Consider the following 25,279-nt stretch of genomic DNA (forward strand, 5'->3'; position numbering starts at 1 on the left):
TAGATACGTTAGATAGTTGCAACCTCAGTAACGGTCTTATGATACCTTTTACTTTAGCTGTTTGTTCGTTTGAGAGGTCATCACGATAAGAAATCTCTCTCGGTTGAACTAATGGACCTACTATTATGATGACTGATGAAGCCTTATGGGCGCAACTTCGAAGTGGTCGTCCACTTTAATGATCGCCACCGTTTGTCGTTTTCTCAGTTCCAGTACGTGAATGGTGCGAATAGGGAAGATTGGTAGAGATTGAGGGAGGGGAGATGGTGAAAGAGATTGAGAAAGAAATGGTGGATGAGATCAAGATCAAGAATCCCATTCTCTCTCAGCTGCACCGTACAAGAGAAGAGAGAGAGAGAGAGGAGAGAGTAGAGGAGGAGAGTCGACTGGACATGAAATTTGACTACACTCAATCAAAGGGTAAAATAATAATTATTTAAGAGTAGGTTAAAATGTAATATTGATGAATAGTAGTAATATTTGGAATAGTATTATTATGATGTTTATCTAATATTCTAAAATAAGACAAGATATCCTAAAATAAGCAATTTTGTTATTTTCGAAATGAACGAGAGCTAAGTGAACAAAGGCTAACAAACACAAGAACCTAAAATTTGTTATTCCAAAATTAAAGGGCCAACGACTAAAAAGCCTAAAATTTGTTATTCCAAAATTGAAGAGCCCAAAATTACCAATAATATTTTTCTTGCAAATCACCCGTTTATTCCGGATAAGACATCTTTATCCCAGCTTAATAAACGGGTCATACTTTAGGGGTGCGGTAGTTTGATAAAAAAACTCATCATTTCCCATAATGGACACCAAGCACGCCAATTGCCAAAATAGTTATCATCGCTACACCTTGACCCACGGCGTCGCCGATAGTGCCAACCCACTAACACTCTCTCCTACGCTGTCGCCGATCTCTTCGTCCATTCAGACCTTCAACACCATCCCAAGAAAAGAAAAGAGAAAATGGCCGAGAAAACCCCACCCTTCTCCGACTGGGACGACCTCGCCGCCGATTTCTTCACCACCGATTTCACCGCCCCTCTCCCTCCTCCACCTCCTCTCCCTCCTCCCGCGCACCCAGCCCCCACAGCCCCCACAACGGACTCCCATTGGCCCCCTCCCCCGGGGCCCCACCACTCCACCTCCCTCCCCGAATTCTCTCCCTCCTCCTCAGCCGCCGCCGCCGCATTCTTCCACCCTCCTCCACGCACCGCCGTTGACCCTTCCTGTCCTCCTCCCCTCGAGCTCCGCCCTCGTCCCCTCCGCGAGACCCAGGCGGGCGTCTCCCTCCGCTCCATCGCCTGCGCCGGATCCGCTCTCTGGGCCGCGCACGACGCCGGCGTCCGCGTCTGGGACCTCACCGATGTCTTCCGCGGCGCCGCGGAGAAGAGAAACAAGAGGAGAGGGGATGAGGAGAGCGCGCCGTTCTTGGAGTCGTGCCGTGTACCGCCAGCTATTTGCTTGGCGGTGGATTTGGGACGCGGGGTGGTGTGGAGTGGGCATAGGGATGGGAGGATTTTGGGATGGAGGATGGAGAAGGGGGTGGCGGTGAGGAATTTGGAGATGGATCGTAGTGGGGATTTTAAGGAGTGCATCGTGTGGGAGGCTCACCGGGCGCCGGTACTATCCATGGTCGTTACTCCGTATGGTAACGTTTTGTCTCCAAGATCTTATTTTGTGGTTAGGTTTTTCATTCTTTTCGAAATGATGGAGAAACGGAAAAGAATTCTGTGACATTGCAGTCCTGCATGGTTATAAGCTCTTAATGAAGTGATTTCCTCCTGATATTCTTGGTTACAATGTTGTGGAATAATTAGATATTTTGTTGTTGACTTTCCAGAGAGGTTCAACGAGCTCTTGCCTGAATTATCAAGGTTGACCTAGATTTTAAGTCCGATGTGAGATCCAGTAAGTAACATGAAATTGTTATCACAAGAAATTTGAAAAATGCACATTTGTGGTACTTAGCTAAGAAGGAACTTGTTGTTGATTTGCAACTGTTCACTGAGGTCCATAAAGTATGTGGATAGTCTTAGAAATTATGTCAATAGTGATTGTTAGGTAATGTGGATTGGAACAATGAGAGAAACTGCTTGACTATGGAAATATTTTGGAGTAAGAAGCTAGCTCTACGTGTATCAATTTTGATGCATTTAAATTAAAGATTATTTATTTCTAATGAAGAATTCTGGTAATTTTTGGACGGCAAATTCACTTCTATGTTGAATCATTATATTTGTACGACTTTGTTTTTACAGAAGCATCACTTTAGAGTGAATAACAAAATAAAAATGTGCAAGATGCTTAGGATTACTTGCAGATGGATACTTGCATTTCCTTCCATACTTAGGAGTACTTCCAATTACGATGAAAAGAATTGGTCAGCTCCTACAATATATATAATGTGTGTTTGTATGTATGTATCCTGCCATATGACATAATATTTTTTTTCTGAGATTCTCTTTAAGAGCCTTGGTCTATAGGCATGCTTGTATAATTCAGTCAACTTAGATGAACCGACATACCAAAAAAGCTGAAATTGCTGGAAAAGAAAATTATAGTCTAAGTAAAAGATAAATTGAGATCCTAGGCAGGAGCCTCATGCCCTAGGATGCCCTTTTTATTATCATGTGAGAGCTAGCTTGGGATGATTTGGATTGACTATTTAAATAAGCAAAACAATGATTATTTGGTGTTCACTTGGTATGACGAATTTCATATGACAGTAACTATTAGGAGTTCAAGATTAGGGTTATAACTGATAGCATAATTAAGTTGTTATTGTTTATTTATTTCAAACAACTAATACTAAGGATATATAGGTGCGATTTTTCTTTTGTTTTGATCAAATTTATGGATCAACATCTAGAGAATCAAATTTATCTAGAAATTGTTCTTGTCTCAATGTAGAATGCATGTGTTGCTAAACTTGATTTTCTTCAGCTTTACTAAAATGAGGATCTTTTGAGTTTAATTGAATTTGTTGGATATTGTTGATGTAGAAATTATCCTTGTTTCGGTGTAGAATGCATGCAATGCTGTTATGAAAGTGAGTCATCATTTTTTCTTGCACAAGGTCTATCAAATATAAAGATGGATCTTGCAAATTTTCTCATTTTTTGTCTGTTTCATTGGATAAATGTTGATAGAGTTTTGACATCGTTTGTGTGTAAAAAATGTAACTAGGAGATAAGGCATATGAGGTAGTGGCAGGTGTCAAGGAGAGTGGCTGGGAGGAAAGGCTAGGTAATTGTTGGAAACTTGGAATGGAGGACTTAGGAGGATTAGAAAATAATTAATTGTAAGGGTCAACATTAATTTTTTCTTTGTTATCTCTAATAACTCTAGAGAATAGTGTTGAAATTTAATTTCTACAAATTTAGGTTCTTGAATGCCATCATGATGCAATAATTTTTAGTTTTGTTTCTTCCACTAGTAACAGTATCTCAAGTGTGCTTTATTACATAAATATTTTAAATCCCTATATTTTGTTGTGTTTAGCATTAAAAACTTCTCTTAGCTATGGAGAAGTTTCCATGAATTACAAGGCGAATAGAACTAGGCCTAGCTAATGCATTTTCTTATTGTGTGTTAAATATTCTTGAAATATTTTATTGGCCATCTCTGTCCAGTTTGTTGGGTCTGTTGGGGTCTCTCATTAGATAATGAACCCAAATATTTGAAGGTTACGATTGTAGGAGCACAATTTCATACACGCATCAAGGGAAGATAACACTGACTGCGATGGTGCCATGTTTGATTCTTTAACAATTTTCTATTTTTATTGACTTTGTGCCTGGGTTAGTGTACTATTTGATGTCTAAACATCTGTTCTTATTAAGGGAGAGTAGACTATATTTGGATTCTGAATTGATGAAGGTGATAAAAGTTTAGATAGCGAGCGTAAAAATGATTAGTCAATGATACTAGCTATAAGAGATATTGCAGTATTGCCATTGCCTTCTTTTATCTCTTGAACCAAATTATACAATCATGTCTTCCAAATATCACTAAATCAACATTTAGCTTCTTAAATCAAAACTAAAAATCACTACTATAATTGAAGGTATAAAGGGCCAAAATCTTAAGTGGAGGTAGAGTCCCTATGCCCCTTTCATTCGCCACGCTGACCATTATCTGAAATATAAATAAAGTTTAATAAAGTTAACAACTTTAGCTCAGTGATTGAATCCACTCAAAAGCTAAAAATTTATTATTTATCTAATATGAGATACTAACTGAAACTCAATAATTAAAACAATAGCTAACAAACTCATAATACGAATAATAAGCATAAGTCACAAAGATGCAATTAACAAGCTAATGTCATGCCTTATTTCATTATGTAAACCTCCTCAATCTCAATAATGTCAAACCTGTCATAACTTGAGATTATGCTTGTTGATCTACATCAATTAGAATTTACTTCGCGATGCGCTCGGGTCTTTTCCTCCTAATTGATCCAGTTAGGGTTATCAGGAGGTGTCACTGTGTGATAAACGTAATTTGTCTTTTTCACTGACTATAAAGAGAGATTAGAGTCACTTTAGAGAGATTTCTAGTCTAGTATGGAATTATTTAACTATACTAGAGTCACTTAAACGGATTATATGCTGATCAAGTATAAGTCTGTTTGCTAGACTTTAAGATAGACTTGAGTTACTACAGGGAGATATAAAAATAATATCTAACCTGAGATTGTTCTCAAAGTCATACCACGTATCAACTATATTTTTCCACTAGTATTCATAATTATCAAAATAGCTATTTGTACGAAGTATAGTAACACATTGAGTCATATATTTTACACATAGAATATAATAATTTAATTTGTATACAAAAATATAAGAATTTAATTTGCAGACAAAAATATAATAATTAATTTAACCAATGTCATGATTTCTAAAATAAAAATATAATTTAATTAGAAATAGGCCAAATCTAGCCCAAGTACTTGTTGTGGGTTGCTAGCCCACGGCCCACCAAAGTATGAATTTGGGTTGGGCCAAGGCCTAAACCCAACAAACATAAGGGTTAGGTCTTCTCTGACCCAAACTTGGTTCACCCAAACCTTAAATTTGGTTTGGGTTGGACTACACACAAAATATGAATTTGAGTTAGGCCAAGGCTCAAACCTTACAAACATAAGAGTTGGGTCGCCTCTGACCCAGAGTTGGTTCATCCAAACCCTAAATTGAGTTTGGGTTGGACTGCACATGGGTTGGGATCTAAAGTCCCAACCATGTTATCCTCCTTCACCCACTAGCCCGGTCTCACCCACGGGTTTTGATCCCAACCCAAAGCTCTTCTTCCTCAGAAGGAGGAAGATACGTATATAGGGGAGAGGGTTGCAGGTTATTCCACTCTCAGCAACCCAAAGTGGTGACATTAAAATGTTGCCCGCGACTCCGGCAAGCTACATGAAGTGGAGAGGAGTTGACCCAAGAGGTCGCCGATGAGAGACACCTTCCATGACCGTTGGCCATGGTGTTGAGGGAAATCGGTCCCTAAGCTTCGAAAGCTCCAATAATTGATGGCAAGAGACTCCCCACAAGGTGGGAAACTCGTTCGAAGAGTTGGTCGGGCCGACGCCGAAGGCGGGGAAAGCCGGCGAAGCAAGGCCTCATGGCATAACCACCCATGATCATTGAGGAATTAAATTAACTGAAGAAATGGAAGAGGACTCATCTGCTATGCTTTTGGTGTTAATCTCTCACTCCGACGACTCCCTAATGACCGACTCTGGTGGTGATGGCTCCGACAAGGTAAGGTTGTAGAAATAAAATTCGCTCCTTCCGTCCTCAAAAATGGGAAGGAAGAAGAACAGTGCCCGCACGTGCTAGGCATGTGCGGTCCCCCCCTTCTTTTTTGAATGTTACAACATTTGTCAAAATAAATGTATTTTCATGCTTTTAAAAATTAGATCAAGAAAATTCATTAATTCTGCTATTAAAATTATCTACTGATAATTGCTTATTACATTTTGTCAAGTCAGTACATATCTTATGCCACTAAAAGTATCTGTTTTGCAATTTCTTGTTACATCATTTTCTGTGTTTGAGCTTTAATGTTCGAAGACCCATTTAAGTTTATACAAGCTTAAAGCTTTATGTCCCTCTTTGTGCTATCTTCTTGTATCTTTCTGGTGGTATACTAGTCATATTGCCATTATATGATTGCTTATCTCTGTGGTTTCTAATTTCTCTGTATCAGTGGCTTCTAATTAGATTAGTTAACCAGGTTATCTATGTCTTCTTCTATCTCTCTGTGTCCCTGTTTGTCATTTTTCTTCTCTTATTTGATTTAGTTCGGTGGTTACTATTTAGGTCAGTTAAACAAGTTAACTGGCAGTTCTTACTTCTTAACCCCCCTTTTCTGTTATTTTTGTGTTTCCTAGGTGAGTTGTGGTCTGGATCTGAAGGTGGAGTTATTAAAGTATGGTCTATGGAAGCCATTGATGAGTCCATCTCTTTACGAGCTGAAGAAAGTCGTAAGGCTGCTTCATTAGTTGAGAGGTCATATGTTGACCTTAGTAGCTTGGTCACTGATGGAGGGGTGTCTCCCCTGCCTACAGTAGATGTAAAATTATTATTGTCTGATACTTCCAGATCAAAGGTATGGAGTGGTGGTTATCTCTCCTTTGCGCTCTGGTATAACTTCGTGAACTTCCCTTTCCGTGTCATTGTTTTCATTATAGAGTACGACAAACTTTTTCAACTGAACTGTTATTTATCCCAAATTCTTCCTTTCTTGACCATGTAGGGATTGTCATACAAAGGAACTTCTGAAAGTGATTAGCACAGATGGCCAGATTGAGACTCGATTTGATGTCTTGTCTGTCCAGGATCCATACGAAGAGCAAGACACGAAGATGAATTTTTTCTCTTTGAAAAAGGAAAAATCCCAGGGTTCTATGAGTTTCTTTCAACGTTCGCGTAACGCACTTATGGGAGCAGCTGATGCTGTTCGGAGAGTGGCGGTCAAGGCAGCATTTGGAGATGATAATCGAAGAACAGAAGCATTAGCAATGTCCATGGATGGAATGATCTGGATTGGATGTGCAAATGGCTCACTTGCGCAATGGGATGGAAATGGTCATCGGATACAAGAGTTTCAGCATCACTCCTCTGCAGTTCAGAGCATTTGTACCTTTGGAACAAGACTATGGGTCGGATATATAGATGGTACACTTCAGTTCATGGATCTAGAGGGAAATTTGCTTGGAGGTTGGGTTGCCCATAGTGGTCCAATAATAAAAATGGCAGTTAGGGGTTCCTACATTTTTACTTTGGCTAATTACGGAGGAATTCGTGGGTGGAACCTGTCATCTCCAGGGCCTCTTGACAGCATCTTGCGATCAGAGCTGACCAAGAAAGAGTTATCTTATAAAAAAGCTGAATACCTAAAAATGTTGGTAGCTTCTTGGAATGTTGGACAAGAAAGAGCATCTTATGATTCCCTAAATTCTTGGCTGGGTTCTGCAGCCTCAGAGATTGGGTTGGTTGTTGTTGGGTTGCAAGAGGTGGAAATGGGTGCTGGTTTTCTTGCAATGGCTGCAGCTAAAGAAACAGTAAGATACTACGTTATAGTTAGATTTCTTTACATTTTCTAATGTTCTTTTCATTGCAATTTGGTAATTCTGCAAAAATTGTCTATAATATGATTAAGAAAAACAAGAAAAGGGCAATTGAATCTGGAGTTTTCTCTAGGTTCAACATGCAATAGAACTGGATCCACACATAGTCTGATTCATGAAAGTAATTCTAGAATTAACAGATAGAATTAGTCTTAGCTAATGCTGACTTTCCAGTGATAAATTTTTTTGGAGAGTAATATCAGAATGATTATAGATATGTGAGCTCATTTGACTTGTGGTCCACGTTTAGTGCTGGTTAATACTAAAAGAATGTAGCATTATCTTTCAAATTTAGATATTCTGGTCCATTTGTCGTTGCGACGGAAACTGCAGATGTGTAGACCTTTTGTTTTATGGAGGGTAAAAAAATCTGATGAATCACATGTTAGATCAAATGAGGTAGTACTCACTTTATGAATCATGATGTACCAAGTAGCAAGTTAAAAGTATTTCTTCTTCAATTTTTATTTGGATTCAAGAAAAGTATTACTACAAGTTAAGTCTAAGATGTCAAAACTTATTCTCTGTAATGTCAAATACTAATACCACAAGTTAGTGGTATATTATATTTAATTTATTAATTTTACAACTTACTGGATTGGAGAATATGCTTATGCTTCATCTGTCTTTTTGCCTTACTAGTATCTTAGAGATGAAAACAAACCCAAAATCAGGAGATCTCATCTTTCTCTCTCGTCAAGTCAATTTCCATGTTTAGATGATTCTTTTGGAAGGGTTTTGCTGCTGCTGTTCAATAGTATGAAACGAAAGAGGTGCTTGGATGCTATCTAATATTCTAAAAGAGCTTAGGGTTTTGTCACATGCCATGTTGGGGACAAGACTGGTTGTGGATCAAAGAGACCTGGTTTGTGGAGCATGAAAGCCTTTTATCACATTACAATAAAAAAATCACAATGTATCATGATCATTAGGCTTAACCAGCAACAAGAATTTTGTAAGAAGTCAATAAAATCATAAATAAAGTTTACAATAGTAAATATCATAAGTTCATAACAACTCAATGATGAACTGATTGAAAATCCAACAGTGGACTTCCTAGACTTGATCTTTAAAGTCCACTTGCCTTGTTTTTATATTTTCACTGAAAAATGTTGATATGCACAGACAAACACATATAACATACATAACTTATTTCTTTTGAAGGCCACTGGATGCAAGATGATTCAACCGAGAAACAAAATCAACTAACAGTAGCCATATTAATAACTTAATAGTTAATAGAAACATAATGTTTAGTTATCTTCAAAATAAACAAAAACTTATTTAGTACAAAATGTAAATAACTTTAAAATGAAACTTGTATAAGATAATGATTAAGAATCTGAAATCTCATAATCAATGATTAAATGGTGTCAACATTTATAATCAAAGCATGATCTCAAGGAACTAATCACATGTAACCAAGTGCCAACATTAACTCATGGGAAGTAGAGCCTAGTTTGATTCAACATTGCACTTAGATCACATCAGAATGACGCCTGGGTTTGTTCCCTATGTCAAACTGGTTAAGGTTTCCCAATGTACCGAGTTTTCTTTTAAACTGCTGAGAAACTAGAGTTTATCACAGGATTCCCTGATTGTGTTCATAGGGGAGTATGTTCACTAGACTTCCGATCAATTCAGTTGAGGGCCAACCATACCGAGCTCTTCTTTAGACGAGTAATCTCCCTAAATTTCAATATGGTTTCGGACATGCTTCCTGCAAAAACAAGTTTATCTAATGATAGCAATACCATATCCGAGGAGTGCCACTAAAGATAATGCTATGAAATCATTGTTTTAGAGTAACAGATAGAGTATGCATATGTAGGCATGCTTCCAATGACATATGACTTGTAAACCAAATAATAGTAAAAGTAACTCACGCTGCAACCCATTAAATCGAATATCAACATTTATGGAAGTTTATTACATATGTTTACATAATATATATATTACTGAAATTATGGATGAAATGAATAAAACAAAGCTTGACCACTCACCTCTTGTCCATGCTATGCCATGTCGGATACCCACAAATAACGGTAAAAGAATGCTACCATGGATTACAAAGCATAAAAGTAACAAAATTGGAATTTTGACTTGGTATTTGTAGGAAGTGTTGATTTCTAGCTAACCTTGCTCTAATCTCCTCTAAAAGTATATATATATATATATATATATATATATATATATATATATATATAGATAGATAGATAGATAGATAGATAGATATCTCGTCTCTCGTGAGTGTTTTATACCAGCTTACACTAAGTTATCAACTAAAGAATATTAGAATATTTGAACTATTACTACTCTTGCTTAAACTTTTGAAAGTATGAAGCATGGATCCCAAATCGACTGATCTCGAGTTGGATCGGCCGAAATCAGCAATATTGGTTGAAACTAATTTTTTTTAAGATTCAGGTTTAATCTAAAATGTATCTAACCTAGGAGACATTAGTAATTGATGTCATCAATTGCATTCTTTTTAGATTTTTAATTTTTATCCTCTATTTTTCACACACTCTCCTCTCACTCTCATTGAACTTGTTCGGCGACTGATTCAGTGAGCTTTTCTAGCTAATCCACACTTTGGTGAACTCAGATGAGTTTTTTCTTCATTTATTTTTTTCCCTCTTTCTCACTTTTTAACTCATCTTTTTCTACTACTATAGAATATCTCTCTCTTTATTGTTGTTCTGCAGTAGTAATTTACTAGTATAAAAATTTGTCAAATTCAAGTAGGAATTTATTATAATTTTGAGTAAGTATTTTCTTTAATTTTTAGGCTTCATATGTGACTAATTTTAATTTTCTTATTTTTTTTTCTATTTTTTTAATAAAATTTTAGAATTTTTTTTGCATTTTAAATAACATTTAGAATTTTACGTAATTAAATATAATCTGATCTAATATTGGTGGCAGACTGATACAACCGATGCATATCATTTTTTCTAACGCCCGATCTCAATACTGAGTTTCAGAACCTTGATATGAAGTGGAAGAGCATCAGGATTTCCTAAGTAGGAACAATTCAATTCTTTACTCCTTTCCTTGTTGAGGCGATCCTATTCTCCTTTCCTTATTATTTGATGTTTCGAATTAGTTGTTTTATTGTAGCAATAGGAATGCCTCTATATATAGGGAACTCTATGGTCTTCACTATCCAATCTGATAATTGTTCGTAGGGACTATTCTCTAGTCATCACCCTCACATAGTTTCTATGGCATATCTAATGTGGGACTATTTAGAGTTGCAGTTAAGCCCCTCTCCATAATTAATCTCTTAAACATGATTAATTAGAATTAATCAAGTTATTTGTTATACCTTAAGCACTAATTAAATAGGTAACTAAGATATTCTATTACTAAGTTTTATTAGATTCTATGAATTAAATCAGCCCCTACATTTGGTTATATAGAAAAGCTAAATTTTAATTAACCTCTATTTAGGATTTTAAGGACAAAAATTCTACGTATTGGTTTTAAGACGTAGTTCACTAGACACCTTTAAGGGTTCATTAAGCTCATATAATTTATACACAAATTTGAAGGTCGGGATTTAGATTACATGATCATGTGGTCAATTCTAAACAAATTAAATTACTCAAAAATCACACATGACAATCAAAAGTCCAAATGTATGCATATATCAATTTCTGGAATTTAATAACTGGGTTGTGAGTCTAGTTAGAAATAAATAAATTTTACTTATTAATTGTATAACTCTGTCTTTTCCAACTACTTGTTTCCAAGCTAACTGTTTTGTTCTAGTCGAATAGACCACTAAAAAGTTTAAGACACTGCTATCTTTCTTTCTTCATCCTGCACAAGTGTGCAGTTCATTATCAAGTCTTAGTATTTGCCATCAATGCCCTGACACATCTACTTCAGTCTTGGATTGAGGCACACTGCTATCATAAGTATAAGATTTGGGGCATGATGACCTCCAAATTATCTTCACAATCTATCCAAAGGACCTAATATAAGAGGTGCAGGAATAGCAACAGTGGAGGTTTAGGTTTGAGTGAGGAAGTGTCACTTGCCACTGTTCGAGTGGTTTCTTGAAATGTTCTCTTGTGGTGGATGACTGATACAGCTATAGAAGTTGTTGGTGATGGGCAGACTAGGGGTCCTTTAGGAGGTAGATAGGAGAGGGTGAAAGAAATCAACAAGAAGCCAAGAAAGGATGGATCAGTGTTAAAAAACTGTGCACAAGACAAGACGGAAGTTTGAGGTGAGGCGTGGCTCTATGTCATGTTGGAAGTGTATGGGCTGGGTAGCATAGACTGGCAAAGACTTCGGCAGGTCTCAATGCGTTCTTCCAATTTTGTTTGGAAGTGCGAATGAGGACTTGTATGTAGTAGGGCAAGAAGCAACTATGGACTATAGTGGGGAAGGAAGAGGAAGATCTGTGGATCACATATAGCAATGAATTAGGCAGAAAAGGAAGGGGAGTAGGAGGTGGAGGCTAGGAATACTAAGGGGACGTTGCTGCTATGGTGGGTAGCTTGGTGAGGTCAAATTCCATTCCTGTTATAAATGGGATTTTCTGACTAAACTTATTGTGTTTACCAAAAACATGTAGTTCGGTGTTTTCCCCCTAAAACACAATTCTCAGTAGATTATATATTACTTACGTCTTATGCTAATGTGATCTTAAGCTTGGTATATTAGGAGGTTTGGAGCACACCAATAACATACTACTAAAAGAGATTTAAATATGCTAGCTATAGTTACCTAGCACACCAATCACATTAAATACTCTTGATGGTTGTGCTAGGTAACTGTACAACTGAACTGGCAGAATCAGGGAAAAAAAGGAGAGAACTAAACAATTGTTCTAGGCTAAGTGCATTTCATGCTTAATAGATGACTCATTTTCTTTACTGATGCAATATGATTGGTTTGTCAGAAATTTGATATTATGTGGATTCTTGAGGTAAGTCTGTAAGTATCAAACTTTCTAATACTTGTTATTCTCTTGGATTTTGGCTGATTTTTAGGTAGGACTAGAGGGAAGTCCTAATGGACAGTGGTGGTTGGATACCATTGGGAAGATCTTATATGGAGCCTCTTTTGAGTTTGTTGGTTCTAGACAATTGGCAGGACTACTTATTGCTGTATGGTAAATTTATTAAGAAAAAAACCAGTAATTGCTTTACCAATAGCATGGGTCATCTGTTGTCAATGCTTCTTTATTTTTTCATTTCATTTCTTACTCTCTTCAACTCATCTATCTTCTCATATTTCTTTATCTTCTCCAGGGCCAAAAGGAATCTTAAGCAATACATTGGTGATATTGATACTGCTGCTGTACCATGTGGTTTTGGCCGTGCCATTGGCAACAAGGTAATCTTTTATTGCTTTCGCTGAGATCATTTGTAAGTTCAAAAGTTCCTTTTCTCTTTCTATGTGGATGAACTAGTGATAACGCAGTTTAGAGTTATCTAAGTTGTGACAATGAGCTATTGAAATACAATCAATGTTCTTTTCTCATCTAGGTAAGTAAGTTGGGTTGACATGAAGTCAAAAGTCATAATTAGTAATGTCTTGCTATCTGTCAGCACTTTCTTTGTAGGGTATTCAGTCCAGTTTCCTATTCATGTATCTCTTGGCTGCTTGCATATTGTCTGTGTGATATTTGGCTCTTCTCAAATCTCATATGAGATAGCCTATATATCCTGGCTAGTGATACATTTAGTTAGAGTCTTTTTTTATTGTATTAGTTATTGTTGTCATTAAAATAAGTTTTCTGTAGGTCGTGTTCAAACGCGGTTGGGGACGCGTTCGAACACATTTGTGAACGCCTGTATTAGGTTTGCAAATACAGAAAACATGAAATGCGCGTTCGAACACGATCGAGTGTGTTCGAGCGCGGTATTTAAACGCCTGCATCGCATTCGCATCGACAGAGAATGGTTTTTGTGCGTTCGAACGCGATCGGCGGGAATCTTTTAGAATTTGGGTTAATAATTGTTATTTTGGTTTGTTGGTTAACCTCTACAAAGGTGTGGATGACAGCCAAAATCATTAGGCTATTGGATTATTGGTTTCTTGCCTCATATCTTTTCTTTATTCTCTCTACCCTAATTTTCCTCCTTCCTTTTTACCAAAATCAAAAGAGTATCTACCTTCCTTCTAGATATGATTCTTCATCTCCAGTCCTTACTCTTCAGATATCAATGCAAGGACCTCAGGTTGATATTCATATTTCCTTTCCAATATAGAAGATTCTACACCAGAAGAATCCTCCATTAGCACTTCTACTTTTGAAGGATTTTCAATCCAAAAGTTCACTAATGATCACAACATAAATCTGCACCACTGTTGCACAAGAAGAACATGATACCAATGATCACATACTAACAAATCAACAAAAGAATTGTCAATATGAGGATCCTTTCTTCTACTCGACAATTCGTCAATCTCTATTTGAGCGGATCATCTGAACTTCTACAATTTGTTGATCGACAAATTGCAGAGCCATCGTTGAAGCAATTTACTATGAGGAATTAATGCTTGTGTATAAGAGATCCTACTGTTGATTGAAGATATGATGACGACTGGGATTATCTCATGGGCAAGGTTCATGCAAAGGAAGCTTATGATAAAGAATAGTAGCTGGATAGAAGTAAAAAGAGGCCTTTTGTTTAAGGTTACTAATTTAAGAAAGAAAGGAAATTTATCAAAAATACCCTACCTTTTGATTTATTATTGATTACACCTTGCCATATGAATAATTATTATTCGACCCTTGCATTTTTCCTAAGATGCCTCAAAAATATCTTGTCGTTAGTTTTATTAACTGTCAGTTACTGTATAGATGATTTATGATAACTATAGATGCAAAATTACTGTAATACCCTTGAATAAGTCTTTTTAGGTTAAGGTAAAATAAAGGAGAACTAGGTTTTAAAGTCAAAATGAGGGGTATTTGTATTTTGATTTTTTATTTTAAGAAATTATGAAATATAAATTAACCTAGGGTTTTTTTGAGGCATTAGAAGCAAAATAGGTTCTGACGATAAATATCCATATGGTAGGGTGTAAATGAAAGCAAAAGGCAGGGTGTTTTTAATACATTTTGCTTATTTTTATTATGGAGTTTTATTAATTTTCTCTTTTTAAGATTTTATTGTATCAGTATTGTGGCAAACACTATAAAGCTATGTATTACTACAGTGAGGTTGATCACATGAAAGATAACTGATGCCTTTTTATTCATTTAGGAGTTTATGGAGAGTAGGAGACTTATTAGCAAGGATGGTCGTGCTCGTGGCACGTTCCGTGTTGGCTGGTGGTTAGCATGGCACATGCCGACACACAGCACAGCAAAGAACTGAGATAGAGAATTGTCTTGGAATCCTTTCCCACCATCCATGGCTACCAGCTTAGAGCTAGGGTTAAGAAAAAATGGGTGTGGAATTGTGAAAAGAGAGGAAGGCAATAGATAGGGTGACGGGTTAGCTTATTGGATCCTACTTTTAGTGATTGCGGATGCTGATCTTATTATAAGTAATAAAAGATTATGACTTATCATAAAGGATCCTATTTTAAGTGATTGAGATCCTTTAAGTGATAATGGATTCTAACTTATCTTAAACGATCCTTTACGATCCAAATCCACTTTTTAAGTGATTCGAATTATTTCTCCACTGTTTTTCTTCATCCGATCAAGAAACACAAAAAAAAAACCTAGCTATGGCCATTCATCTTCTCCAGCTTTTCCATACGGCTATGGGAGTCCTTGTGGGCTTTACACCTTTTCCAACCTCTCCATGTGACCACGAAAATTCTGTGCAAGGGTTGTTGCGGGGGTGCTTTGTTGGCACTCCCCGTGCCACGTGCTGGCCTAGTATTGGTACATCCTATGACGATTGGCACGACCGTCATTGCCTATTAGGAGTAAAAATTGTTTCCTTAAAGAGCAAGTTAGTCTCTCTTATAAAAAGCCATTAGAGGCTCAAAATAGTAGTAACTGTTTTGTGATTAATGAAAGATGCTTCTTTGTCCAGGTTGACCTTTTATGTTATTTTATTCTTCTTTCTAGAATCTTATTCTGTCTTCTACCGTCTCAGCTCTCTATTCATCTCTGCCTTAAGGTTCAGCATTTTGTCCCAGCCCCTACTTTGTCTTTTATACTAGCTATACATAGTTTTTATAAAGGATATTTTATATTTGATCTTATATCTATCTTGTAAATCTGTAAGCATATTAGAATATCAAAACACAGAAAAAGCACCATTCCAGTTTACTGTTTATAATGTTTCTTCTTTAATTCTATGTTTAATACCCTCCATCCTCTTACAAGTTGAACTATTCAAATTTATGCGGGATGACAACTTCAGTCAAGAATATGAATGAAGTTATACCTTTTTGTCTTATTAGGACACGGTTCAACATATTTTCTACTAGGTTGCACCATTGCATTTAATATCTATTATATATTTTTATTGTTCCATCTAGATAATGCATGTTGTGATGTCATCCATTTTTTATGGGAATGAGATTTTCACTATATTTTTGTATTTCACTATTTTTAGCTCAATTTAGGTTTATTTCTCGCAAATCTTGTTTGGTCTAAAGCTCTTAAGATCTAAAAGATACATTATGTTAGATAAGTTAAGAGGTAAGTTACATTAAGATTTGGTTGATCTCAAGTTAAAAGAGCCTAGTTTGGTTATAGAGTAGATTAGGAAAGATTTTGATTTGATATTATCTCCTTACCTCTTTATGTAAGGCTAAGCGAATTCCAAATGTAAGATAATTTATCATGGAAAATTGAATAAAATTTATTCTTGTGATAAATTCCATGTGTATGCCCTATCACCTCCTCTCTTCTCTTCTATGGTGAACTCCACATTCTCTTCATTTTCTCCCACAAATCAAGTGGTTGGTTGTCTTCTTTTTCTGTGTAGCCAGATGGTTATCTTTCATTTTCTTCTCTTTCTAACCATGCTGTTATGGAAAGGTACTGGGAGGCAGGAAAATGGATTCACTGATGAGAGAGAACATACCTTAGTGGTATTCTAGAAATCCTATTAAATGTCAGCTTTGTCAGACTTCTGTGGGATATGGTAAAAAGAGCCAGTGGTACTAAAAAATGACAAGTACAACTCGAGGTGCTTACTGTTCTGGAACAGAAAAGTCCATAAGCTACCTTCCATAAGCTGTCGCAGAATTGGCAACTGCTAATTGGCTAACATATGCAATCCTTTGACAATGATATTCCTTGGAATTTCATGCTGATGCGGCATAACTAGGATTTTTTTATTAATTTTTCTTTCTTATGTTAGTTGAGGAGGACTTGTTTTATTGCCCTAAATTACGTTTCTTTTTCCATTGCATTAATTTAATTCTGTTGTTAACCATTGTCTCTAGGGAGCTGTAAGCTTGAGGATGAGAATATATGCTCAGAGTGTTTGCTTTGTTAATTGTCATTTTGCTGCACATATGGAAGCTGTGAGCCGACGGAATGAGGACTTTGATCATGTCTTCCGAACAATGACCTTCAGCTCCCCTTCCAGTAGACTCCTGGCTTCTGCAGGTTTCCCTTAAGATTTTGCAATTGGGCTTGTCTCAACTTTTACCTGTTGTAGACATGTAAAGATGAGATGTCTGTTAGCAGTTATAGCAATAGTATATGCTGATTTTGACCATGCAATGCATGATGGATCAGGAAATTTCCAATTATTTTCTTATGCTTTCATCTTTTTTTTTTTTTCGATGCAGCTGGTGCTTCTGCTGTTCAATTCTTCCGTGGAGCGAATGTATGCAAATAGTCTATCTTTTCTTATTTTGTCTCTGAAAGATAAGACCAATTTTAAGTTCATAGAAGCTTTGTTGTGTCTATGGCAGACGACCAATAACACAAAATCTGAGTTGTCAGAAGCAGACATGGTTGTTTTTCTTGGTGATTTTAACTACCGGCTTCATGATATTTCCTATGATGAAGCAATGGGCTTAGTTTCTCAAAGATGCTTTGACAAGCTTAGAGAAAAAGATCAGCTCCGAGCAGAAATGAGAGCTGGCAGAGTCTTCCAGGGATTACGTGAAGGGCAACTCATGTTTCCTCCTACTTATAAATTTGAAAAACACCAACCAGGTCTATCAGGTATATCTAGAGAATTTATGTCATCTTCTTTTTGAGATTTTGAACAAATTTCTTGGACCAAAATCATAGGGATCATCTTGTAGGGTATGATTCTAGTGAGAAGAAGCGAATTCCTGCCTGGTGTGACAGAATATTATATCGTGACAGTCGTACTGCTTCAGGAGCTGAGTGCTCACTAAATTGCCCTGTAGTTTCTTCAATATCCTTGTAAGTTCTTTAAGCAAAACTGTATCCAATAGAAAAAGGGTACAATAATTATCAGATCTTAATAAATAATCACTTGATATTTCAGATATGATTCTTGCATGGATGCAACAGACAGTGATCATAAACCTGTAAAGTGCATCTTTAATGTAGATATTGCACATGCTGATGAACTGGTAAGGAGGAAAGAGCTCGGGGAAATAATTCTTACAAATAAGAAACTTAGGTGCTTGCTTGAAGAACTTCAAGTTATCCCAGAAGTACTTGTCAGTACTGACAACATCATCCTGCAAAATCAAGAAATCTCTGCTGTACGAGTAACTAATAAATGTTCAAGGAATAATGCTGCTTTTGAAATCATATGTGAAGATATGTCCAGTGTCAATGAGGAAGAGCAAACATCAATGTCTTGTGGAAGCGGTTCCTCTGGCTTTCCTAAATGGTTAAAGGTTGGTTACATATTCTGTCCATTTCAAGTTGTTCGTAGCTTACTGGCTTCAAGTTTCAACGAGCGGGTTTCTGCATATGTTACTAAAATATATAATTCTGGATACCACATTTCATACTCATATATGTATGTACTTACGAGAAAGCAAGAATAGTGATAAGCACAAATATACTGATAAAGAGGACTAGAGGAGCTAATCAAATTATAGTTTAATAAGACGATAAAGGAAGATTCAGATAGTTTGGGTTCTGTAGTTTTCAAATGCAGTTAGTAGGGAAACACGATAGATTATCCATGAAGCAGGTATTGCCATAATGACTTCTATCCTGTTGGCACAAATTCTTCATGGGCACCATAGCCTAGTGAATAATCTGTTCAATCTGTATTAGCCGACTCTACATTCATGTCATTTGGTCTGTGCTACCTTGGCTGACACCAACAACTAGATCATAAATTACAGGCAGTATCTTATTAGTGATGAATTATCAGGTCCAAGCCATACATAAATAAATTTATAGGGTGTAACATGTGTTTGTTATGGTATAACACTATGAACTTTCATGACATAGTTCTTTTAACAAGCAGCCTAAAAGCAAATTTTTTTTAGTAATAAGGTTTGACAAGTTGCATCATATATAGCAGACAACAGCATGGAAGTTGATATTCAGCAAGATCAGAGTCAAAGCCATTGGAAGACATCACTTGACTTGATTTCCTCATAATTGTTTTCAAAGGGAGAAGGAAGAGAATGAAAATAAAGGAAAAGATTCACCTTTTGTTCTTTATATTCAGATTTAGTATGTTGGCAGCTTTTACTTGTAGAGTTTTGGTAAGTCGTATCTTTTATTCTGTGATGTGAAAAATGCTGCTAATTTCAGATGTTCTCTATGCAAAAACATGCCATTCAATTGGCTTAGCAAGCCAAGTGTTTATGCTAACCTAGGTTCAAAGATTCTATTGAAGCAATACATGGTGTCAACAGTTTCAGTTTTGATCCATTCTAAATAATTCAAGAAATTGATCTAAAATTAAAGTTGACAAAAAATTCAGAACAAATGATAGAAAATTAGGAAAGTTTGGGTTAGTTGTGGAAAATCTCAAGAATAAGGATCACTCTCCATGGTGGATCTTTCAACTAGTTGTGATTATTGTTGTCATTGTTACGGGTTAAGTATAGTAATGTCAATGCAAATGTTAATGGTGAAGTATGGTTTATGTATCCAAATACATATGTTATCATCCCAAACATATGATACAATGAGTCAAATGACTTTTTCTATCGTGTTTAGTGTTGTCAAAGAAGCTCGTGAGGCTCGGCTTGAGCTCTAAATGAGCCAAGCAGAGCTGAATTTTTTAGCTTGAAAAGTTAACCAAGCAGAGAGTCATGCTGGAGCCAGTTCGCTCGAGCTCGGCTCGAATTAGCTCGAAATATATATTACTATATTTAGTCTACTTATTTATCTAAGGTTATCTAGCACAGTTGATTAGAATGCTTTTGTTCTCACTCATGTCTCCGATTTAATTCATAGTTGGTAAAATTTTCCAAGGTAGTGTATTAAATTTTTAAAATGAAGTTCACTTTAGTCCCATATCAAAAGTAAAAAATTTGAAATGGCTTTTACATATTGTCTCTTACACATTAAAATGTGTCCTCTCCAAATAAAATAATATTTAACATTTTAGAAACGAGCCACTCGAGCCGAGCCAAGCCAGCTCGATACTAGTATATGAGCCGAGCCGAGCTAGAGTAATATTTATTTCGTGGCGAGCCGAGCGGAGCTCAGCTCGCTCGAGCTCGCTCGAGCTCGGCTTGTTTACACCTTTAACCATGTTTGCCATTAGAAATATTTGGAAAAACCACCATATACAGATATGGCAAATATAACTAAGGAATCAATAGGAGAAAGAATACTATAATAATGATCAAGTCCGTAATAAATGTGTCATCCATTAATCTCTCCCCTTTGTTGAATTTGATATACATGTTGATATCCTCCATATCTAACTGATATATTATGAGGTGTTGTATCCAGTTTAGAAGGTATGTCTCTAGGTGTGTCATAACTATATCTATTATTGTCATCTTATGGTACTTTTGAACCCTACACTATGTTAGGATATAAAAGATAAAAATTATTATTTTCTAATAGCTTAAGCCAACAATGGGTATGCTACTGGCACGCATTTATAATATTTTTAATAAAAATTTTAGGATATTTAGAGACATTTTTGGGTCTTCAGTATATCAATTTTTGGTTGTTGATTTAAATCTATGTATTAAAACCTACATTATAGTGTTTTATCTTTAGATTATTTTTGTAAATGACCTATTTTATTAAGGATAAAGCAATGGTTAAATATAAATATTATTTAATACATAATATGATTGAATATATTCATTAAAGCTAATATTAATAATTGAACACTCCATAATATAATTGAACACATAATAATATTTAACACATAATATTAGCTGATAATAGTTCAGTAATTAAAACTAATATTTAGTTGAACGTTAAATGACGAGGAGGATGAAAGACATCATTTGTTGGCATAAGAATAATACGAGAATGTTGCACCAAATACTATTCTTTAAAACTCATCCACTGATAGTATTGCTCGTTGTAACGTCTTACATAGTTTTCATATAAATAAAATTTTTGTAATTCTTCTATGATATGATATGAATATTGAATATATATGAGAACGACCGGGGCATAAGTACAAATACATAAGTATATGCAGATTGCGGATATTAAATATAATATGGGTGTTGTGGCTCTGTGGGTGATTGATATGATAGTAATGATGATGAACACATATCATCTTGTAGGCGCACCTCTCTTGATGTTCTGCTACCTACAAACTGATTCTCATTGTTATCACTATCACTACCACTATCACCATCACCATCACCATCATTATCATTATTTTCATCATAATCATCTCTAGTTCCATCATTATTAATTTTATCCTAGTTTTCTAAATGATTAATTGGTCAGGTGATTTGACAATGATTAATAAAAATAGGATTTTTTTTTAAAAATGCTCCACATAACATAATAACTGGCATGTGGTCGTGTCGATCGACATGATTCGGCACCAGGATGTGCCACTGGCCTGTGCCAACTGTTGTGCCACTACCAACATGGGGCGTGCCAATTGGCATGACCATCCATGGCTTAAGGTATTACAGTAGTTGGTGAAATATCATAGTACCAAAGGAGGAGGTTTTGAATTTGAATCTCATCAGGTCTTCCTTGTGATTAAATCAAGGTTCCGAAAATTGGTATCGGGATCTGGATCGGCTGTTCGGAAAAACGATACATATCGGCTGTTTGTATCGGATGGAACTATTTTAATTAAACAAAATTCTAAATATTATTTAAAAATATTGAAAATTTTCTAAAAAATTTAGAAAAAAATACAAGAAAATAAGAAAATAATAATTACTTATATATAAAAGCCTAGAAATCTCTTTCTCCCTCTCTCTCTCTCGTACCCTCCATCTCTCTCTACAGTAGGAGCAGGTGCAGGCTGCTGCTGCAGTAGGCCTGCTACAGTGTCGGAACTAGCCAATCGGCTAGTTTTGGTTTGGATCAGGATCGGTCGAAACTGGGATCTATGAATTAAATAAAGGCTTAATTACATTTTGCTCTCATGTATTTTGACTCGGTATCATTTTTTTTCTTTGTACTATAAAAGCGTATAAATACCTTTTTAGATTTTTGAAAAGCTATAACTAAACTCATATGTTAGCCTTCCGTTAGTTAAAACTTACGTGCTAAACATGTGAATAGTATGTTAATTTTAGATAGACAAAATTATCCTTATTAAGGTTAAAAAATAATATTTAGACAATTTTGCCCTCGTCTCCTTCCTTTAGGCTGAGAAGAGGAGAATTCAATCCACCTACAGAACTCCCTAATTGAGAGAGGGATGAGCATAGTACTTCCCGAAAGCAGCATCGACGAAGCTCTCCATCCATGATTAGAGCTTTCCACCACTAAAATGGGTGGTGGTGACCGGCTGAGCTTGTTACTTCCATGGATGCGAAGGCAACCCAGACTCCCTAAACTCGCCTCCTCTACCTTCAGAACCAAAGTCGCAATCAATGGGGACGGATTCCTAGAGTAGAAGGGAAGCTTCTACCAGGTCTTGGGGATTTCTGAGGAAGGAAGCTTGGAAGAGATCAAGAAGGCTTACAAGCAGATGAGGAGGAAGTATCACCCTGGTGTCTCACTGCCAGATTGGGCGGAGGAGCACACATGGTGTTTTATCGAGGTGCAGGAGTCCTACGAGATGCTGTCGAATCCTAGTCGCCGTGCCTTGTGCGATCTGTTGTGGGGTTGCACTTTGCTTTCTCCACTAGGACAGAATTTGATAAGGTGGGTCAGTTGAATTTGATGGAATTATTCTTGGTTTCGTACAAGAATGAGAAAGTTGTGATTTTGCAAGCATTTGAATGTTTTATGTAGGTTCTCAAGCTTTCTTATTGGAATTTGGTGCCGTTGTAGTTAGTTTAGAACATGGGGTATGTCGATTTGTTGCTTTATTTTGTCGATCTTTGCAAATGTTTTCACCTTGCCTTCTCCACCGCGGTGTAATTGATGATTTCGACTAGGTTCATGGTAGAAAGTAAGAAAGTTATGATCTTGTTATCAATTTAGGCATAGTAGGTAGTTTTTTGCGTAGGTTTCTCTAGTTCCTTGGATATATTGATCTCTGGTTTTCACTTCGCCTTCTCCACCTTTTATGAGGTGAGTTGGTAGCTTCTGTTGTCCTGAATTCTGTAATTGGTGAAATTCAGAGGGAAGTTATGTATGGGGATGAGAGTGGTGGATTAAAGAAAAAAAAGAGGGGAAGAAGGGAAGAAGGTAATATGGGTTGAGAAGAGGAAGAAGAAGGTGAAGTGTTTCAAAAGTAATTTTAGAGGGATAGAAAAGTAATTTTGGGACATTCTTTAACGATGTTTAATAGGTTGTAGCTTTTCAAAAGCTTAGAGAAGTATTTGTATACTTTTATAGTATAGGGAGATAAAATGATATCTGCTTAAAGTATCGAAGGGGGTAAAGTATAATTAAGCTTTAAATAAAAAATCTTAACCTATTTAAATCAAGTCCAGTTTTTGATATTATGAAAAATACCTCAAGCCTAGAATTTATAGGGATATAAAGGATAAAAATTATTATTCTCTAATAGCTTAAACTTTTAGAGTGTTGGGTGTGTTATAACTCTAGAATAGCAGGGTTGGTCAAATGGTCCAATCGCCCAAGACCTAGCGTGAATTTTTTTGGCTAAGCCCAGGCCAGACATGATTTCTGATTTAGATCACAAGTACTTGAGTCAGACTTGGGTTGATAATGGCAATGTTTGACTGTAATGACTACATCTTAGAAGAGTGGTTGGGATAGATTGATACCTAGAAAATTGTCTAAATACCTGGTTAGAACCTATTGGGAATCATGTACCTTGTATCAACTCCCTATTTGTAAGTATCTTTAGTCAATCTAATAGGAGCACATCCTGCTGTAGTGTAAGATCAATGATTGGTTTCATTGCTGATACAAATCCAGCTGTGTTTATAAATTACTGTCGAAAAAAACTGTGAAACAGAGAACTTTTAATCCAATTATTTCTGGACATGGCCATTATCTTCCAGCAAATAGGAATTTGCCATATCCTAAAGGAGAAAAGACTTGTAGCTGAATGACCTTTAGAGCCCCTGTTGTTGACAGGGGATGTCATTATGCTTCAAACTTTGAAGCAGTTGACATACATAGATTCGTGAACCTTTAGTACTGATTAATGTGTTGAAAATGCAATGTTGAATGGTACCTACTATTGTACTCTATTGTTAGATTAACTCCTCATTTTCATTCAGTAATTTCTTTTTTACTTGGCACTCTTCTAGCAAACTCTCATTCATTGTTTCAGACACTAAAATGATTCTTACCATGTTTTAGGTTACTCCAGCAGTTGGTTTAATTTACCCTGGGCAAACAGTAGAAGTTTCATTTCAGCATGGGCTTCTCAATCCTCAAGAGGTCCTTTGTTTCTCACAGAACCGTTGCTCTGAAGACAACCAGGACAAAATAGCTATGCTACTATTGAAGATCACTGGATGTTATCATACTGAAGCCAAAAGATATCGGATTAATGTACAACACAGCTCATCTAGGATGCCATTCACTTCAAAAGGTGCAAAACCAAGTGGCCCTTGGATGTGGTAGACATAGGCATCATTTACATAAAGCTGTGTAGTAAAATGGTAGAACAGCAGGGCTGGCAAAGTTCTTTGATGATATAATCAGAAGGTGAGGTCACTTGCCAGTAAAATCTTCTTTTGTAGAGGAACTCAACTGTGACCCAGTTCACATTCTGAGAGAAAAAGAGAATAGAAAGAAAGAATCTTCCAACCAGCTGACATGTTATTTGATAAAAGGAACTACTACAACAAAATTCTTCCAATGAATCTTGTCTATTCATTCGATCAGCGTCCAATGCTTAGTTTGTGCAGTTGTTAAGTATTGCGGGATATTGATTCTGGTTTAATTCTGAAAGTTCTTTGCTGTTGCTTTTCTTTGTTCTCTATTTATTTCGTTCATTGATTTGATGATTGTACAAAACCTTGTAATTAGCTTATATACGATTGATTCTGTTCTGCAACAAGGGAACCATTTTTTTTTGTTGATCTTATTGTATCAGAGTCTGTATTTTTCAATAGTTATTGGTGATAAGCTATCACTGTAGCTTAATTGTTGAGTCTTATTAACAGTCCAACTCATCTAAAGGAGGTTATTATTTTGATTTCTCCAATAGATATGGAGTAATGGATTTTCTATCAAAGCGTTGTATA

General features: G+C 36.2%; 1 protein-coding gene across 1 annotated transcript; it reads left to right on the forward strand.

Annotated features, from left to right (window-relative positions):
- Positions 1-806: 806 nt before the first annotated feature.
- On the forward strand, positions 807-25,279 carry LOC140761731 (type II inositol polyphosphate 5-phosphatase 15-like). The gene is made up of 11 exons (XM_073099187.1): positions 807-1,660; positions 6,410-6,662; positions 6,775-7,582; positions 12,658-12,779; positions 12,919-13,003; positions 17,036-17,201; positions 17,387-17,424; positions 17,513-17,768; positions 17,852-17,975; positions 18,061-18,421; positions 24,387-25,279. The coding sequence occupies exons 1-11, from the start codon at positions 976-978 to the stop codon at positions 24,651-24,653; spliced, it is 3,165 nt and encodes a 1,054-aa protein (XP_072955288.1). The 5' UTR covers positions 807-975; the 3' UTR covers positions 24,654-25,279.

The sequence above is a fragment of the Typha angustifolia genome, chromosome 1 (assembly GCF_048772165.1).
Source record: "Typha angustifolia cultivar Huaian chromosome 1, ASM4877216v1, whole genome shotgun sequence".
Classification (NCBI taxonomy): domain Eukaryota; kingdom Viridiplantae; phylum Streptophyta; class Magnoliopsida; order Poales; family Typhaceae; genus Typha; species Typha angustifolia.

Coding starts and splice junctions, on each gene's coding strand:
- LOC140761731 (XM_073099187.1), top strand. CDS start 976: ATGGCCGAGAAAACCCCACCCTTCTCCGACTGGGACGACCTCGCCGCC. Junction 7,583..12,657: donor TGGCTGCAGCTAAAGAAACA/GTAAGATACTAC, acceptor GCTGATTTTTAG/GTAGGACTAGAGGGAAGTCC. Junction 13,004..17,035: donor GCCGTGCCATTGGCAACAAG/GTAATCTTTTAT, acceptor CATTGTCTCTAG/GGAGCTGTAAGCTTGAGGAT.